The following is a 20,590-nucleotide window of genomic DNA, read 5'->3' as shown; positions in this document are numbered from 1 at the left end:
CTGCCACCACCAAACATGTTTCTGGACCCCTGGGTCGAGAGCCTGACGCTCTTGGACGGCCTGAAACCATGCACATCCTAGTGCCAAGCCTCCTCCCCCAGGATGGGCAGGGTCAATGAAGAGGAAGCTTCAAAGGCTTGCTGCCTTTGTGAGCTTCCCCAGGTCTTTTGCTGCTCCCAGCAACTGGTCCCCACTGGTTCCGACCCCCACTTTGGGTGGGAGAACTGGTTGGAAAACCAAGTGAGGAAGGGAGGTGTGCTCACCTTTGCCAGCCCCACCCCTCAGGTGGGAAGGCGAGGAGAAGCACAACCCTCAGTCCCCGCCATCTTGCAGATGGCGAGACCCAGCCAACCAGAGTGAGGCATATGCCACCCTCCTACTGGAGGGTGGCATAATAGGGGGTGTACCCACCCCAAGGAAGGGATCCCTTGGTACCAACCTTTAACCTACCTGTAACGCTCCTAAATTTAGTATTATGGGCACCCTCAACCTTGCCTTCTCAGACAAGAAACCACAAGAAGAAAAGAAGGACCGAGCAGCCGTGCCGAAGCTAAGAGGACACACACTGCTTTGGCCGCAGACCTACCGGCCTGTCCCTGACTCAAACCTGCAGAAGCACAACCCTGGTGTGTCCTGCAGCCTCAAGAACCCCGAGGACCTGGCCTGGCTTTCAAGGAAAATACTTTGTCTCCCGTGAACACTAGATTTGTTCACCAAACAAACTCCAGCTCCGGCAAAGTCCGCAAGTCTGCTCCACTCTGCACCTGACGCCTCCCGTCTGAGTGGTCCAACATCACAAGGAGGTCTCCCCGGCGAGCCAGACTAGAGATCCAGTGATCCCTGACCTGCCTCAAGCCTGCAGCCGACGCCTGCAGCCTAAACCCGGAAGGTCCCCCCATCCGCGACCAGGAGCTGGTAAGAAGATCCAACCCAAAAAGACACCCCTGCACCCGACGCCCCATGGCCTTGTGTGGCCCAACCGAAGGTGTCCAGCCAAGCCCCAGCATCCCAACTTACCTCTCCAAGTGCTGGTCGCAGCAAGAAGACCTTCGTCCCCGAGCCTGCAATGTGTTTGCAAACCGGACACCCGACACCAAAAAAGCACTCTGCATCCAGCCGCCCCAGTGCCGCTGAGGGTGCACCTTTTCTGCTGGCTTGAACCCCCATTTGACCTGAGCTTAAGTCCAGGAGCTTTTCTCCCACAACCGAGCGGCCGGCCCGTGAACAGCTACTAACCAGAGGCGCCCTATCCCCCATTGATTAACATTGGGCCTCCGCACCCGTCCGCCCTAGTGCCACTGAGGGTGTAATAAGAGTGCATCCTTGACCCTGGGGGACCCCTGAGTCTACTCCCAGAATACCAACTCCCACAACCGAATATTTACCTTTGAACCTATAACCCTATTTTCCTCCATAGAATAACATTGACTGTTTTTCTATGAAAAGTTTGTGTGGAGTTGGAAAATCTATAAAAGTCTCTAAAACTGTAACAGAATAACAACAATGCTTTTACTTACCTGTTTTCAGAAAATGTCCCAGTGCAGTATCCAGGTATAGTGCACCGAGTAAGAAAAGTAATCTGTAAAGTGAAGTAGTGTGGCTCACTGGTTAGAGGCGGCAGACCCGAGAGCAGAGGACGGCCCGGGACCAGGGTTCGATTCCCGGCGCGGCAGGTTTCTGGACCAGGGTCAGCGGACTCGATAATTCTCTCGCCTCGGTGCCCACTCTGATCAGCGATCACACTCGGCAACTCTGGGCATTAGCTTGCCTCATCTTCACTAACGGCCCCACCAGACCGCCGGGGATGCCTGGTCTCACCCTGGAGATACCCATTAAGGGACCATCTCTCAGGGAAGCCAGGAAGGGTTTCGCAGCGGTCGAAGCGCCTTGGGACCCTACGGGTAAGTAGTGCGCTATATAAATGCCAATACGTTTACTTGACATTCTACTGAAAAGCCAATAAAATGTATATGTGCAATATTTCAAAGCATTGCATTACTAGTAGTTCTACTGTAATCAAACCAAAAGTATATATACAACTGCAATACAAACTGTTTACAAACTATATTATTACTGCAAAGTACTTATCACTTACCTGTGCCAGGCTTGCTTTGTTCTAGGAAATACAATAACTAAAAGAATATTTTTTATCTAACGCCAGTTGGTCTGAAGTTCAGTCTTTGAGTGTATTACAATCAATTGCTGATTGAGTGTGTACAACAAATGCTTAACAGTGCCCTCTGAGACAGCCTTACTGCTCGACCACACTAACACAAACGACCGTATGGTGGTATCTAATTTTACCTCTGCCTACTTTTGGGGTTCCACTGGACTCTGTGCACACTATACCTCAATTTGGTATAGTATATACAGAGCCAGCTTCCTACCAATGGTACCTCCTAAATACGCAATTATGGGGTGTTAAGAGGAGTGAGAGTTGGTAGCGATTAGTCTACTTACCTTTAGGGCGACTACACCCTCTATATTATCACTTTCCGTAGGGAAGTGGGATAACCCTGACCCAGTTAGCCTAACTCAACCAAAAACCAAGATGGTGCAGTTCTACTTTTTGTATTCACAACAGTTAGCCCACCTTAGGGGTGGAACTAGCCTGATGAGGAACCCGCCTCCTGCCTAGCTAATTTTCCCACCTTTCCTGGTGCTAAATGGGCCCTGTGCAGGTTGTGGCATTTCCTCTTTTTGAGGGAAGCCTGGGTCGCATATCAAAGATGGCAGAGGTCTGTGAAGCCGCCTGCCTTTATATGCAGATTACTTAGTCATCCTGTTGGGAGGACGTGACAATACCTCTAGACGGATCAAGCATTGTTTCTGCCCTCAGAGCGTGCAGGGGGTGAGAAACCTGTCTGTGTGGCATGATGATCTCCACCAGTCAGGCAGTACGCTAGTTGTTGTTTTATGGGGACATCTCTAAGGTGCCCCCGGGGTGCATGTATTAGTACATCCATCATTGGAATCAGTGTGGGCTTATTAATATTAAATGTTATCTTTGGTTTCAGTGCAGCCATCATGTAGCTGGGGAACTCGTAATTATAAGTGTCCAGAACATGACTTCGCTGTTCACTTGTAATACCTAAGAATTGACTTCGATATCATAGGGGCATATCTGCTCATGCAGTTACGTCCACACATGTAGTATAGTGCACGCAGCCTTAGGGCTGTGAGGCCTGCTGTAGGGATGACTTAGCCATACTGCAAGCAGTGTCTGCAGGCATGGCGCATAGGAGGTGTGCCATGTTGTGTCTTCACTTTTCTCTGCCCTAATCTTAAAAAATAAGAGAGTTCCCCAGGGGCCAGAAAGGACCGGGTATCAACAGTGTCAACAAGAAAATTTCCTTTCTGTGCTATTATACTTCTAATTAGTGACCGAAAGGCCTACACACAAACCATGATTTACTTTTACATCAAAATTATGACACAAATCATTAATACTAGATACCACAAGTGATTTACCATTTGTTTTTCAATTTTTATTTACTTTAAAAACATTTACTTGTCAGTTAAAAACATAAGCAAACATTCATAGTATATTATCACGATCACCTGAACTGGTACATTTAAAAAAATTCTATCTAACAATTCCAGTTACGGTTACTATCTCAGAGTCACTGATCCAAATGCTTCAATTAAACCTAAACTTAAGTCACAGATTTTATAGATAAACTTGAAATTTACAGTCAATTAAAAATACAATACATAAAACATCCTTGGTCGACGCGTTTCGGTGCTTAGTATTGGTGTAACACCTTCTTCAGGACAGACGAATTAAAAACCAGTGTAGTCTTCTTTCTACAAAATCAATATACATAATTAATTTAATGCTTGCTAAGAAAAATTATGGTAAAACCAGTTGTTTAGTGGTAGTGTCATATTTAGAGGGATTTAATTATTCTCACAAACTAACAGGCTTACTTTAGTTAGATGACTATTGGTCCTTCTTCTCACTTTAGGCCAATACAATTCATTTAGGTCTGGAGCCAATTTAATGAACGCTCTCAGGTGTTCTGTAATTCAAGAGGGTAGCCTTTTAGAATAAACACAGCTATCCTCCCCTGATCAAACACTAAATAGGTTAATAAGACAACTTACTTAAAAACGGGAAGACTCGTTTTAGTGGGGTTAAACTAATCGTGACTGCGTCTTTCAATCTGCGCAGAACAGCTGATCGTTTTTGATGCACCAGTAGTCTGTATTGATTAGACAAACATTTTGTTTAGAATCTGAATTATGCATTATAGCCAGGCTGATAATCCATGGCTCCTGGTTAGTGTAGTTACATACCTATAAACTTGAGGTATATCGCTTAGTCCAGCTTTTAGGCTTCCTGCTTGGAATCAATTTTGCGGCGATAATCCCACTTCTTTCTGTATATCCTAAATAGTAAAATGTATTTATTACATACTCTCTACATGAATTCGAGATAACATGAGTTGTTTTAATTCTTGGCGTTTTTTTGTTGGGGGTCTCAATCTAATATTTTGATTTCTAGAAAAAGCCCAATTTTTGACGTCCCTCATGTAGGGTACATTTTACTGAAAACTTCCAACCAACCGCTTTATGGTGAAATATTCTATAGATTAGTGTCCATAATCCGCAGAGAAACCACCGCTAACTTGAATTTAAGATCTTGGCGTTTATGTCCCTTAAGTTGTACTATATGGTAAACGGAGTGATATTCAACATGTGTGGCTATTAATTTCTTTAAAAAAGCACTACAGTTCAATGGGATTGATTAAATCACCCCAGTTTCAACATTCACTTAAAGCAACCAAACCTGCGTTGCTTATTGCATTTTATTTCAGGTACTGGATACTAAAATCTGTGTTAAGGGTAATCCGCAATTATAGTTCACAGACTAGACTTCTATACCCATGGCCTAGCTCTTCCAAACCCATCATATCGCTGCCTTACAGACTAGGAATTATACTAAGAGTTACATACGGGTATATCAAGCCTGTATCTTGCCCCTTTTCCACACTTGCGCTCCTTACCGTATGCTGGTGCTCAGCTCTCTTCAACTACCTTCCTGCTCCCCTTGCTAGCAATGTAGTGATAATGTGTGGGGCTATATATAGGGGCCTCCCTTGCATTAAGGCTCTTAATTGGCAAAGCCGGCGGCATGAAATAAATATCACCTGTGTGCATATTATCGCCATGATTGTAGTTTTTTAAAAGACGACTCTCTACATACGTCATGTCCGTATTACATTTCTCGGCGTCTACAGACGCGCCATTTTAGTCGTTTTTTTGGGAAGATAAACCACGCCGTTATAGAGACGGAAGATTATCGTTATTTCTATTATTTAGATAATTGGTTGGTATTTATAAATTATCGACATCCGCAAAAACGAATTTGCGCTACTGTATTATTTCTCAATAATTCGGGAAAAATATTTTATATTTTTCTTATTTCCGAGCACGGTAATGTGCCGCTTTTTTTAGAAATTGGTCCTATTATTGTTATTGGCATCTCCCTTTATCCGTAACGGGACAACCCTTCAATCCCTGTGGTGTAGATCTTACTGCACTGGCTATGGGATAGTGCCGGACTCATTTGTCCGCCTTCTATTTCTGCAGTTGACTAATCACAATTGGTCGTTTATTCTCTTATATCAATCTCAATACCTACAGTATCGAATTTATATATCTATTTTTATTATATTCATAAGCTGCCACAATTGTGAGCACACATAAACATACATTACGGTGTACCTGGCAATTTCAGTCAACTGCTCTGTGTCAAATTACAGTATTTTTGGGCACAGAACATACACATGTATAGCCTTAGAACGTAAGGAAAACATAATGATACCAAACCTATCTGTTCAACAAAAACATATATTTTCATTCATAAGGCTTGTATCTTATTTTTTTCAGTCTCATCATTATTTGTACCTCTTATGTATAGACAATTGTTCCAATGTTTATATACTTGTTTTACATTGTGTATCAGATACTACAGTACATTAATGGTTAGGTAATCCTCAGTTACAACATTTACATACTAGCATCGTAATTTCAGCAAGATATTATTTATAGTAAGATTTAAATGTTGACATATAGAATTGTTCCCTCTGTTTATGTTTCTTATTTTGGTCACCTCCTCTGACAGATATTTTAATTTTCTCCAGGATGAACCATTTTATATCATCCAGGCCGTGCTTTTCAGAGATCCAGTGCTCTACTAAAGGGGCATTCCTTTTTTGATTTTTTTTATAGCTGACCTGTGTTCGGTGAGACGAAGACGCATTTCACGTCCTGTTTCTCCAATTTAACACTTTTGGCAGGGGCAGATGATTGTATAGATTACGTTGGATGTACGGCAATTTACATACTCGTTCATCCAGTGGACAATTCCATTTACTTCTAGTTTGTCTGTCTTTAGAATATTTTTACAGTGTGTGCAGGACCCACACGGTAAATTTCCTCTAATTGGAGTATTATTCAAAACATTCTTTTGTGCTCCAGCTTTTGGTTATCTGAATGTCTGCACAAGGTGATTTCTTATGGTCTTATTTCTCCTGTATGCATAGATTGGCTTAGCCGTTGGTGTAACTCCTGTTCTATTTAGTATAGACCAATTCTTATTTATCAGATTCTTGACCTTATTGCTAAAGCCATTGAAATCAGATACCATAATGATCCCATTATATGGTTCCTTAGACTTCACATGACTTTCAAAGAGGCTTTCGCGATTTTAATATTTTGCCCTTTTGTAAGCTTCTTTTATTAGACGTTTCGGGTAGCCTCGATACGCTAATTTTTGTTTAAGTTTTTCAGCATGTATTTTGAAACTTTTCCTGTCACTGCAATTACGTCTGATACGTAAGAATTTGCTAAATGGTATCCCATCCTTTTGACATTTAGGGTGGTAGCTATTGTGGTGGAGTAGGGTATTCCTATCCGATGGTTTTACATATAATTCCACATTGATGGTGCCACAATTGTCATAAATACGGATATCTAAAAAGTCTACTGTACTCTGACTCTTGGTAGAAGTGAATCTGAGGTTTTGGTCACCACAGTTCAACCACTCTAGGAAATTATTTAGTTCTTCTTCTGGTCCTTCCCATATAAAAAAAATATCATCTATAAACCTGGACCAATTTTTTACATTCTCGAAAAAGGGGCTCATATCATTGTATATGACTTAGCCATACTGCAAGCAGTGTCTGCAGGCATGGCACATAGGAGGTGTGCCATGTTGTGTCTTCACTTTTCTCTGCTCCATGTCACTTTGCGTGCAACAACAGTTTGTATGAGTGGGCTAAGTGGTCACTTAGGGTAACGCAATACCTGCTGCAGCCCGTAAGGACCCTCTTTAGCCTCCCTGCCTCAGGCCCCAGGGGTACCATTTACTAGGAACTTACAGGAGGTGCTAAAGGTTTTGCCAATTGGGGGAACATTTGTACAGTTTTAGGGAAAGAAATCTGACACTGGGGCCCTGGATAGCAGGAACCCAGTGCACTTCTGTCAAAATTGCATCATATACCAGGCTTAAAGTGGGGGTGACCATGTCTACCCCTCTGCAATATATTTTGCTCCACTTCAATCTCCACTCTAATATCCACTCTACTCCAGTCTACATCAGGTCACTCTAATATATTCCACTCCACTTGAATTTACCCCAATCTAACCCACTCCAATCCACTCAATCTACCGCATTCCACTCCAATGTACACCAATCTACCCCATTTCACTCTATTCCAATTTACACCACTCTCCTCCAATGTACCCCACTCAAATCTACCCCACTCCACTACTCAGCACCAGTCTAACCCACTCCTCCCCAATCTATCCCTATTCACCCCAATCTAACCCAATCTACATAACTCCAATATTCCTCAACCCAATCTAACTACTCCAATCTACCCCACTCCAATGCACTCTACCCCTCTCCACCACACTCAACTCCAGTCTACCCTACTACACTCCAAGCTACCAGACTCTACCCTACTCTAATCTACCCCACTCGCACACATGATCATGCCCTCCCAGGAGGCCCCATCCTGTCCAATCTTATATTGTCTTACCGAACTTCCCACTCCGTATGTTTAGCTGATCTAAATTTGGCCCTTGTCCCTCGAGTTAAGAGAGCAAGGGCGGGACGCCTCTTTGTTCGTGTCAAGTGGCCTGTTCTCTGGAACTCGCTACCCCTTTCCATCGGGAACACTGAGAACCCCTTGCATTTCATGTAAACCCTGAAGATATGGCTTTTTCCAGTAGTATTCTTTCATTCTTCTTCCCTTTGACAGGGCCTTGGATACAGTACAACTACTCCCTAGGTCCAGCGCTGGGAAGCCCCGTTATTGGAGAAGCTATGCACTTTTAAACACTATGACATAACATAACTTCAATCTATCCCACCCCGATCTTTCCCAATCCACCCCTCTCCACTCCAGCCTAATCTTCCTCACTCCACTCTATCCCACTCGAATCTATTCCACTACAATCTACCCCACTCCAATCTACCCCACTCCACTCTATCCTACCTCACTCCACCCCAGTGTACCCCAATCCACCCTACCCCACCCTTCTCCACTCTACCCCACTCCAATCTTTTCCCACTTCTATCTAACCCTCTGTTCTCCAATCTACCCCATTCTATACTACTCCGATCTACCCAACTCTAATCTATCCAATCTACCATACTTCATTCCAAAGTAACTCACTTCACTACACCAAAACTACGCCTTTCCACCCAAATCTACCTCCTCTACGCCAGTCCACTCTAAAACAGTCCACTCCAAGTTATCCCACTCCATATTACCCCTATGGACCCCACTCCACCTCATCTACCCCAATCTACTCCACTCTAATGTACACCAGTCCAGCCTACTCTACACAACTCCACCCCACGCCACTCCAGTCTACCCCAATTCAATTCAATCTACCCCACTCCAATTCAAGCTACCCCACTCCAATCCAATATACCCCACTCTACCCCACTCCACTCGACACCAATTTACTCCACTCTACTCCAATCTACACCAGTCCAGCCTACTCCGTACTGCTCCACCCCACTCCAGTCTATCCCACTCCAATCTCCCCACTCCAATCCAGTCTGACTCACTCCAATCCAATCTACCCCAGTCCGAGCAAATCTATGCCACCTCACTCCTATCTACACCAATCCACCCCACTCCTCTCAACTCACTCCAATTTACCCTACTCTATTCCAATCTACTCCAATCCTTCCCACTCCGCCCCACCAAGTGTTAGCCATGTTGAACAGCAGCCACACAGGTGTACAACATGGCTAAACACACTGCCAATGCCTGCTATAGTAATGGACTAGGATTGAAAGTTACTGCAAGCATTCTTGATCAGTTCTTCATTTGTGTTCCCTATTTCTTGTTTTTTCACGTTTTTTTCACAAAAGACAGCTGTTAGCCATCATATCTTCTAGAAAAGTTACTGAATTGAAGGCTGTGTTGCCTACTTCCTCTTTAATGATGTTTACTAGGAAGAGTGTTGAATTGTTTTTATCTAAAGTTGCTACTCGAATTTTCATCCGTCTTTGCCTTCATTTTTTACAGATCTCTGTTTTGTCTGCTGATTAAACTGCTTGAGAAGATTGAGATTGTTTTAACAGGGTCAGCCTGTCTCACTCTGGGGTTTAAATCTTTTTTCATATGAAACATTTTGAAAGATTTTGTTTCAGTTATTACATCTACTTGCATGTCCTATAAGTTACACACTGCATCAAAGCAAAGTAGATGTAGGTTCAAAACATAAATTAATGCATGGCATTATTTGCATATATATGTTATTTCCATGTCGTTAACATTATCAGCTACTGGGTTAATTTTTGCCCCAAAAATCCATCCAGATCTTGACACATTTGTTTGGACATTCTTGACATTTGTAAGTAGCAATTTTTATGGCCATGCAATGGTCCATCCCCTTTGCTTTTTCTTCAGTGGAGAGGTGTGTGTATATCTTGGCTTGATATGCAAGGCTGCTGGAGGAACGTTCCTATTGAAACACAGTTATGTGCACTAGACCCCCCATTATGAATCTCCAAGCTGACCAATATGTTCAGGAATCAAAGGTTGGTCCTTCGGTGAAGACTCCACTGCGGACTTCACACCCAGGCAAGGTGCCATACTTTAACCCGCGATCAGTCCTGGCAAAATTGTTCAAACTCACCCTTCACTGCAGGTGGCGGCACCGGCTTCTTGAATGTGATGAATTCTACCCTTTTTCAGGAAAGTCCTCAAGACAGATGAATAATTGCCTGCGGAGGCTTGTAACCGATCACCAACTTTTACAGGAGAATTCACCCAGGAATTTTGTCAGATTTGCTCCTAATAATCCATTTGTAATTATGGAAATTCCATCGTGCTGGCAGAATTTCTGCATTTGCAAATTCGGTTCTTCAATCCTGGTTATGGAAATCTTCAGGCAGCAAAGCGAAAATGTTGTGCACCTACATGTCGCACAGTCATTTAAGGTTTGTGTCATTGGTGTTTGCTACAGTTCTGGCTTTTTAGCCATATGTATTTATGAAAAATGTTCATTTTCTTCCTTTGCATAGGAGTGGTTCCAAAACGTTTGTGACATCCTCTGTCTAGCTGTTTCAATGAACTTTTTGGTAGTTGCTAATTAATTTACAGGTGATCAGCAGATATGTATGTTTATAAAAGCTGTGTTTCTTCTTTTCTTCCACAGAGCTCTTTACTGTGTCAAAAGATAAGTCCATTCACATCCTGAATGTGGAGGAAGGTCGGTTGACCAAGCGCATCCCCAGAGCACACAAGTAAGCCCTACATTCCAGGTCTTCATTACTTGTTTTTCTGAATTTGCCTGTACATGAGCTCCTAGCTGAGGATTTCAGATATGCCTTTCACACAAATCAGCTGGTATTCACAGTGCTGCGATTAAGAGGTGTGGAAATGCGAGATAAGATATTTTAAGGTGTGGTCATGAGTGTTGAGCATTTTATGTATGTATGGCAAAGACAGATTAAAAGTGTTGAAACCCACCTTAGCTCTTGCACCATGTGCCTGTCTAGGCGGTTTAGCCCAGGCTGATTTAGGCACCTACTGCAACTTACCGTCTGCTAAACAATTGGACGACTGCAGTAGAGGGGGGTTAGAGTCACGATGTCTACAACATATCTGAAAAAATTATTTTAAAGTGGCATTAGTTGTAGCTTTTTTCACTTCCAGTCAAAACTTGAATTGGGACTGTGTCCACAACAACGCTGGACAAAGTTGAGCTACTTGGATACATTTTTCAATATTCAGAAATCCTAATACTTGATAATTTTAACAGAAAAGACCTACTTTCTAAAAAGTAAAAAACAATATTTGGCTATTTTCCTCTGCTTTCATGATATGTTACGTGGCTCATATTGCCATCTGCTTCTTCCTTTCTTGCTTCCATTTGTCTCTGCTCCCAATTCTTTGCTGCCTTCTGAACCCCGTTTTGCCATTTGCCGTTGCTTCTTCTATCACCTACTGCCCTCTTCTTCCTTGCTTCATTTTAAGAGCAATCAATGAACCTTCTGTTTTGTGTGATTTCTGCTCTTACACATCGTTTTGAAACTCGCCATTCTTCCTCATATCTCATCCTCTGCCCTACATCTTTGTTTCCTGCAGCTCTGCCATCTACAGTCTTCTGCTAATTGATGAGAACATCTTCGCCACCGGTGATGAGAGTGGGATGCTGAAGGTGTGGGACCTCCGTAGAGATGCAGCATTCATGGAATTGAAGCAACACGAAGAGTACATCAGTGACATGGTGATTGACCAGAATAAAAAGATGCTGCTGACCACCAGGTGAGGCGAGGATCTTAAAGAGACACGGAAGTGATAGCTTCCTTACCTTAGAATATCCCCAGGCATCAGACTGGATCCAGAAAGTTTTTCTTAGCAGTACCCCTGCACGTCAGTAGGTGGCATCCTGCAGCTCAGTGTCCGTCACTGGCCTCGTCAGCGCCGAGATGATGTCACAGAGAGTACTTAGGCGCCACCCATGTGAGCTGACGTCAGTTCTTTCTTTTTCTGCACCAGTAAGTGCAGATCCGGATTGAGCACATACCGTGGTCACTTTTTGACCGCTATTTTGAGACTTTTGTCTCCCCACTTTTTCTCCTGGTGCAGGTAGGGATGCCTGGCTTTAAGTCTTGTGAGTCTGTCGCCGAAATAGGGCAGAGGCGGACCCCCACAATGTTTGCCTCTACTGCCTGGAGACCGATCATGACTGCCATGACTGTCGTGCCATGGCCCCCAAGGCCTTGCGGGAGCGGTGCCGGAAGTTTCTGGAGGTCCAGCATTCGTCGCGTCGCCGCTCTGGGTCTAGGGGCCGTTCCCGGGACCGCTCGCGGGACTGGAGTCGTCGCTCCTCGGACTCCAAGCCTCCACCTTCGGATACCGGTATGCGTTGCCATGAAAAGAAGTCGAAGAAGCGTGTTCGCTCTCCGACATCCTCCCGTCACTCCTCGGAGGCGGACGAGGGGGACAGGCGCCTCGCCCCTGTGTCTCCTCTGGAGCCTGGGAGTCCCGCGGCCTACCCGCCATACCTGGTTCCGTCGGCGACTCCCGAATAGATGCAAGAGTTCCTTGCTGCTAAGGACCACCTTTACAGGCCTCGGGCTCCTGCCGGCGCGCCTTCGGGCCTCGCGGTCCTGTGTCCAGATCCTGCTGGCCTGTCGGCTACGCCACTGGTTCCAGCCCGGCGCCACAGGATCCTGCGCTGCTGGCCCCAGCCCCGGCGCCACAAGGTGTGGCGTTGCTGGCTCCGGCCCCGGCGCCACCCTCGGCTCCACCCCTGGCGCCGCACCGGGTGCCGGTTATCCCAGTGCGGCGGTTCCCGGATAATTTTTTTCCAACCTGGGATCCACATCGACGCCGTTTGTTCCCTCTCGAGCACTGTCGCCGCGACCGGCCCCCTCTACGCCAGAGACGGACGCCGACTGGAAGGGTCCCGGGACCCCCCTGCTCGGTAATGCGACTCCGAACAAGATTGAGTGGACGACTTGGAGGATGCAGGCGACCTCAATGTGTCCTCTGACCCGTGGTTCGCCTCTCACCGCATACGATGGAGGAGGGTGCCTCCAACACGATGGTGCTCCGTCGAGCTGCTGAGACCCTCAACCTTGACCTCCCCACAGTGGCCCTTAAGTCCAACCTCCTCACCGAGGTGCTCGAGACCGCATCTACTTTGTCAGAGCTGTTGCTTCCCTTTAATGACGCCTTACAGAGGTCCTCTTGGGCACTTGGTCGAGGCCAGCCATGGGGGCCCCAGTGGATAAAAACGTCGCCAGACGCCACCGACCGGCGCCCGGTGATCCCGCTTCCGTGACCACTCATCCTACGCCTGAGAGCCTTGTCATTCAGGCCTCAATGTCGCAGAGTGCCTTTCGTGGCCAGGGTTGAGGCACCCAGGCCCACCCCTCCTCCAGGCCTGTGCAGAACCAGCCTCAGTGCGGTCGTGGTTTCTGTGAGGGCGGGACGGGTAACCAGGGTGCGGGTTGTCCACCTCCACCCCCGCTGCTTCCACCTCCAAATCTTCCTAATCTGAGTTTTGGGGTGCTCCCTACGCCGGTGGGTGGCAGGATCCGCCACCACTTACCCCACTGGCATGAAATTACATCATACAAGTGGGTGCTGCAGATAATCTGCCAACGTTACTCCCTTCACTTTCAGTCCTCCCCTTCTGCCATGCTACCTCGGTGTCGCTGCATGTCGGGGGTTCATTTGGTTCTTCTCCGACACGAAGGCACGGCCCTGCTGGCCAAGGGGGCCATTGAGTGCGTCCCTGGGCCAGAAGTAGGGAGTGGTTTTTATTCCTACTACTTTCTGGACAAAGGGGGTCTGCGTTCTATCTTGGACCTTCGGGACGTCAATCGCTTGCTCCAGAATGAGAAGTTCAAGATGCTGACTCTGGCTCCGGTCTTGGCTGCCCTCGACCCTGGAGACTGGATGGTAGCGTTGGACTTGCAGCACACATATTGTCACATCCCCGTCCTACCGGCCCACCGGCGTTACCTGCGGTTCACAGTAGGCCAGGAGCATTTTCAGTTTACTGTGATCCCCTTCGGCCTTACCAGCGCCCCTCAGGTGTTCACGAAAGTGATGGTGGTGGTCGCAGCTCATCTGTGCAGGTCAGGGGTGTCAGTCTTCCCCTACCTTGTCGACTGGTTGTTGAAGGCGGGCTCGCCCCGGGCACTCGTCACCCACCTTCAGACTATGGCCGACCTCCTGGATTTGCTGGGGTTCTCCATCAACATGCTGAAGTCGCACCTGAGTCCCTTTCAGAAGCTCGCCTTCATCAGAGCAGTTCTGGATTCGACGCAGTTTCGGGTTTATCCTCCCGAGCAGCGAGTCCTGGATATTCAGGCTATGATTCCGATCTTTCAGCCTCTATCCCGGGTTTCAGTCATGATGACCCTCCAGCTCCTGGGCCTGATGGCCTCCTACATCCTGTTAGTGCAACATGCCAGGTGGCATATGCGGGCTTTGCAGTGGGACCGGAGTTCCAGTGGGCGCAGCATCAGGGCAACCTGTCCAATCATGTCCAGATCTCGGAGGGCACTGCACGACACTTGTAGTGGTGGCTCACAAATCATAATTGGGTCAATGGCAGATCCCTCTCCCTTCCCCAACCGGAGCACACTGTAGTGACGGACGCGTATCTCCTGGGATGGGGAGGCCACTTGGGAGAGGCGGAGATCAGAGGCCTCTGTTCTCCGGCGGAGTCCCGGCTCCATATCCACTTTTTGGAGCTTCGGGCGATCCAACTTGCACTGCAGGCATTCCTTCCCTCTGTTTGGGGAAGTGTAGTGCAGGTTATCACTCACAACACCACGGCCATGTGGTATTGCAACAAACAGGGCGGGGTGGCGTCCTGGACCCTATGTCAGGAGGCTCTGCGCTTCTGGACATGACTGGTGGTTCAGCACCTGGTAGGTTCTCTGAACGCCAGGGCGGGCGAACTCAGCCGCCTGTGCTTGATGGATCACGAATGGCGTCTGAACTTGGATGTGGCGCAAGGTCTCTTGCAGCAGTGGGGAGAGCCTTGGTTAGATCTATTCGCCACTGAAGAGAACGAGCAATGTCATCAGTTCTGCACGTTGGAATTTCCAAGGCGGCACTCGCTCGGAGACGCTTTTCATCTCGCGTGGAGCTGCGGTCTGTTGTACGCTTTTCCGCCTATACCACTTCTGCCCAGAGTGCTGAAAAAGATCAGGCGTGACCGGGCCCAAGTCATTCTTGTTGCTCCGGACTGGGCTCGAAGAGTATGATATCCCGAGCTACTCAGTATGAGCATCGATACACTGATCCGACTACCTCTTCGGGAGGATCTTTTGTCGCAGCAGCAGGGGACAGTCCTCCACCCGAACCTGTCCAGCCTCCACCTCCATGCGTGGAGATTGAGTGGCGACAGTTGACGGCTTTCGATCTTCCTCCATAGGTCTGTAATGTCATTCTGGCAGCCAGGCGTCCCTCCACTAAAACGGTACACGCCTGCCGATGGAACAAATTTGCGGCATGGTGCACAGCAAAGGCTGTGGATCATCTTTCTGTACCTCTTTCTGAGGTTCTTCTGTTTCTTATGTCTTTGGTCCAGCAGGGCTCTGCTCTGGGCACTATCAAAGGTTATCTTTCTGCCATCTCCTCCTTTCTGAGGCTTCCTGATCAACCTTCTCTTTTTAAGTCCCCGGTTGTTACCCGTTTCCTCAAAGGCATTACACACACGCTCCCTCACGTGCCTTTTTATAATGCCTCAGTCGGACTTAAATCTTGACATGACTTACCTGATGTACGCTCCCTTTGAGCCCCTTCATAACTGTCTCTTTCGTCTTCTCACCTTAAAGACTGCTTTCCAGGTAGCTACCACCTCTGCCAGAAGAGTGAGTGAGCTCCATGCTCTTTCTTCCAAACCTCCTTTCCTTTCTGTTCTTCCGGACAAGGTGGTTTTAAGGACCCGTCCTTCTTTCTTGCCAAAGGTTGTCACACCCTTCCACATCGGGCAGACCATCACTTTTCCCACCTTCTTTCCGCATCCTTCCAGGGAGGAAGAGAGGCTCCACCGTCTGGACCCAAAACGTGCGCTTGGTTTCTATGTGCAGCATACTCAACAGTTCCGGGTGGATGATCAGCTCTTTGTTGGCTACGTGGGTGCCAAAAAAGGTCGGACTGTGCACAAATGGACTATTTCCCGGTGGGTTTTTCTGTACATTAAAGCATGCTACTTATTGGCCAAGAAAGAGCCTCTTGTGGGGCTCTGTGCCCAGTCGACCAGCGCAACCGCAGCCACTACTGCCTTGAGACGCAGCATTCACTTGCAGGACATTTGTCAGGAAGCTACATGGGCCTCGCTGCACACGTTTACAAAGCACTACTGCCTTGACAGTCCAGTCCGGAGAGACAGCTTCTTTGGCCGTTCTGTGCTCTGTGACTTTCTGGTGTAATCCTGTTCGCAGACCCACCTCCGGGGTTGGTAATGCTGGGGTATCTATTCTACGGTAAGGATTCTATCACTAACAAGTCTGTTTCAGATGCACAAGTTACTACTTGTGTAACAATATATCTGTAAGAGACATTAATTAGTGATAGATTCCTTACCGCCCCACCCATCCTCCCCGTTCTCCGGACTGATTACTAGGGTTAAGGTCATCCCTTTCAGGGCCCTAGTTTTATGCACCAATAGTCAGCATCCTGATTGGCTCTAAGTTCCTAGCACGGAAAGTCGTGTACAGAACTGACGTCAGTGCGGATGGGTGGCGCCAAAGTACTCTCCGTGACGTCATGTCGGCACTGACGACGCTAGTGACGAACGCGGAGCCGCAGGACGCCACCTACTGACGCGCAGGGGTACTGCTAAGCAAAACTTCCGGATCCAGTCTAACGCCTGGAGATATTCTAAGGTTAGGAATCTATCACTAACTAATGTCTCTTACAGATATATTGTTACACAAGAAGTAACTTGTGCATCACTTCCCTCACTTTTCTACAATTGCAGGTTCACTTGTATGTAGAAATAGCTTGCAGCAGTGACAATTACTGAGTCCTAAATACGGGGAATGAGGTGGAGCCTTTGGCATGGAGGTGGCTTACCCAAACAGAAGTATGTCACTAGATGGAGAAATAGACCATTGTAGAGATATGAAATCCTGTGTAATCTGCAAGAATATCACTAGATGTTGAAATAGTGCATTGAGGATAGCTGGCATTAGCTGTCCATCCTGCAGGTAGAAAGCAGGAGTAGATGTGGGAGCTGACCAGAAGGGGAAGAATTTAGTCAGGGAGGTTGGAGGGGGATGAGTGGTTATAGTGAAAATAATCATGGCCTGAAATACTTTTGCAGCATGAATCTTTTCTGGATTTATATGGTGTGCATTTTCCACCCTCTAGGGGTTGTGTCCAAATAGTCCTTATCCTCCTTTTTTAGGTCTCGCCTAGCTATGCAAGGTGAGAAAGACAGCACCCAGATCTCGGAAAGTGTCGGATTGAAGGCTAGGGGGGACATATATGGACAAAAATGTGACCGTCCTCTTCCCCAGCCCCCACTGACCCGAAACACCAATATATCGGCCCTTTTGGTCAGACCACGTAGCCTGTATCGTCAAGGGAAAGGAGTTCTTTATCAAAATTCCAACTCCTCTGGACCCCGTGGTAAACCCGGCATGGCCCACCAGTTTATATCCCCCTTTATGAAGAGCCATGTAGCGGTTACCAATGAGATGTCTCTTGCAATAAAACAACATCCGGAGCATGCCTCCTCAGAAATTGGTTAACCATTCCTCTCTTGATCCTGTCCCCCAGGCCATTCACATTCCAGCTCAGCACCTTTATCCCCGATCCCTGGCTAGCATATGACATTCGACCAGTATGGGTACCGTCTTACTGCCACATTGCCACCCGATGCATAAAAGGAAAAGATTAAAGAAAAAAAAAAACAATGCAAACATTTCCATGTGCAATAGAATCTCCAAATCGAATCTCTTCACCCACCCCTCAATCCCCCCCCCTCCCTGCCCTCCTGCATATGGCAAACGACCATCCCCAACTCGCAGTGTGCTTGTCGCCCAATTCCCCCCTGAATGATTAACTAAAGATAGTAACGAGGAGGTAGCCATAGCCCCGCCCCTCCCCCCCAGATCCAAAACAACGTCTTGTGCCCAGACTTATTTCGCAGCCATGGGCCCAGATGCATCAAGGTAAAATCTGCTCGCAAAGGGGCAGATTCTCAGAATCTGCCCCTTTGCGACCAGTATTTTTGCATTTGGGATGCATCATCCCAAATGCAAAAATTGCAAATTAGGAATTCACTAAATTGCGATTACTTGCATTTAAGGAATCTCAAATTGAGATTCCTTAAATGCAATGCATCAGTTACAAAATTAGCGATTTCGCTAATAGGAGTGGCAAATTACCATGAAGTTCAACTTCATGGTAATTTGCAAAAACTTTGAAAAATGCACTTTTGTGCATTTTTCAAAGTTTCATGTTGCGCACACACATGCCCTAAGGGCATGTGTGTGCGCAACACATGTGCACAGATCAATTTCAGGGTTGCAACAGGGTGTCCTTTGGACACCCCTGCACCCTTGAAATCGCATTCTCAATGTGCGATTCGCTAATTGCGATTCGCAAATTGAGAATGTCTTCCCATTCATTCCTATGGGCCTCTAGGCCCATAGGAATGAATGCGGAGGTATTCCTTAATTGCGACTCGCAATTTGCGAGACGCAATTAAGGAATTTTGAGAATTCGCTATTTTCTGAGCGAGTTCTTCTTGCATAGCATTTTGCTATTCCTTATTAGCGATCCCTTATTTTTCGCTAATAAGGAATCGCAAAATGGATGCTTTATGCATCTGTTGGTTGGTGTGGTCCACCAGGTCCAAAGAGACACAGCTGTCGAGTCTCCCCGACATCCAAGACTCTCCAACAGAGCAAACAGTTCTCCGTCCAACGACATTACTGTTCAAGTCGTTCCTCATCTTCACCGTGCTCGTGTTCCTCAGCCCCTGCCGAGGGCCTGCTATCAATCCAGTCCGATGCCACATCCGGATTATCAAAAAACCTGGTATTCCCCTCAATTTCCACTCGCAACCGAGCCGGGTACATCATCGCATACCGCAGTCCCTTATCCCTCAGTTTCTTCTTCACTGGGAGGAAACTTTGCCTTAGTTTCTGCACAGCCTGGGTGAAGTCGGGGAAGAAAGACAGCGTTGTGTTCTCATAGCGCAGTGGGGGCCCGCCCCTGCCGCCTGCAGGATGGCATCACAATCTCGAAAATTAAGCACTATGGCAATCATCGGGCGAGGGGGCGTCCCGGGTCTGGGTCTTCCTCCTGGCACTCTGTGGGCCCTTTCAATAGTAAAAAAGTTGCTGAGGCCCTTCGGCTTGAGATGGTTAAGGACGATATTTTCCTCAAACAAGTCCGGCCCCGGATCCTCTAACCTCTCTGGCACTCCGAGAATGCGTATGTTATTACGCCTGGCTCTCCCTTCATACTCATCAAGCTTACTATCTGTGGCATCTCGGGATGTCTTAAGGACACGCACTTCCTGTTGCAGCTCCGCCACATCTTCCATTAGGCTAGCAGTCTTTATGTCAAGCAAATTCACCTTCTCGCTGGCCTTGGTTAGATCTGCGCGTATCAGGTTCACCTCAATCGTGACTGCGTCCAATTTATTGTCCAAGGACTTCATTGTGCCTCCCAGCGAAGACTGGACCCCGCTGATAGCAGCCAGGACATCAGTTAGAATTGGTTCCGCTATGGCATCGTGTGTGTCACCCCCGACGACTGGGTCTTCCTGGGCTCCACCGGGGACCCTTTGGGCATTGTATAGCGATCTAACTTATTAGATTGGACGTGCTTCGCCCCCTTCGAAGACCTGGGCACAGTCTTGTCGGAATCTGCTTTCGTCGCCATCACTGCAGTCACCCCTTCCTCTTGGTTTCTTGCCGGCCTTAACTGATCACACCAGGTCCGGAAGTGCTAATGGTCAGCTGCAGCTCAGTGTATGCAGTATCCTGTCGCCCTTGACAGTGCCTCAGTCAACGAGCCTTTCCCCCTGGGTATATGTGCTTGCGGTGAGTTCCCTATCAGGTGCCTCCCATAAAGTCTAGTGTCTCGATGGCCCCATCTCACTTCTGTTGTATGCAGCCATACTCAACTCAATGGGAGACATGAACTTCGGCCTCCACCGGGTCGCACTTTCCACAGACAGCACCACGGCAACCCCAGTCTGTTCGCGTCCCTTTCGGCACAGGAGGAGTGTACGCCATCCATTAGCACTACACTGGCATTCCCAAACACACACCTCTCACTGCAAACAGTTAGGGACTGTACTTTCCTAAGAGAGTTATTTGGTGCATCAATCTGGCCACCATGCGGTCCCACCAGAGAGCCTCTCACATCCACTTCTCTGCTGCCAGGTGTCTCCGCAGCCGACCGGGGTAGTCTCACCTCCTTCAGTTACAATTATAGGCTCCCAGTATCTGATTGGCAAAGGATCGGGGTTCCCGCACAGCCTTGCCCCTTAAAAGTCAGCCGCTCTGTTCCAGGGCCACGTGTCACACATTACGAATCCCAGGGGCCAACCGCGG

At 47.4% G+C, this 20,590-nt stretch overlaps 1 protein-coding gene across 1 annotated transcript in view; it reads left to right on the top strand.

The window, feature by feature from the left end:
- Nucleotides 1-20,590, top strand: part of WDR55 (WD repeat domain 55) — a 266,386-nt gene that overhangs the window by 160,802 nt on the left and 84,994 nt on the right. Inside the window, exons 5-6 of the mRNA XM_086931380.1 lie at nt 10,693-10,780; nt 11,625-11,804. Of these exons, the coding sequence (XP_086787506.1) occupies nt 10,693-10,780; nt 11,625-11,804 (268 nt within the window). The remainder of the gene's footprint in view (nt 1-10,692; nt 10,781-11,624; nt 11,805-20,590) is intronic.

The sequence above is a fragment of the Lissotriton vulgaris genome, chromosome 7 (genome assembly GCF_964263255.1).
Source record: "Lissotriton vulgaris chromosome 7, aLisVul1.2, whole genome shotgun sequence".
Taxonomy (NCBI): domain Eukaryota; kingdom Metazoa; phylum Chordata; class Amphibia; order Caudata; family Salamandridae; genus Lissotriton; species Lissotriton vulgaris.
The sequence above is the reverse complement of the archived record's forward strand: the minus strand, read 5'-3'. Positions and strand labels throughout refer to the sequence as shown.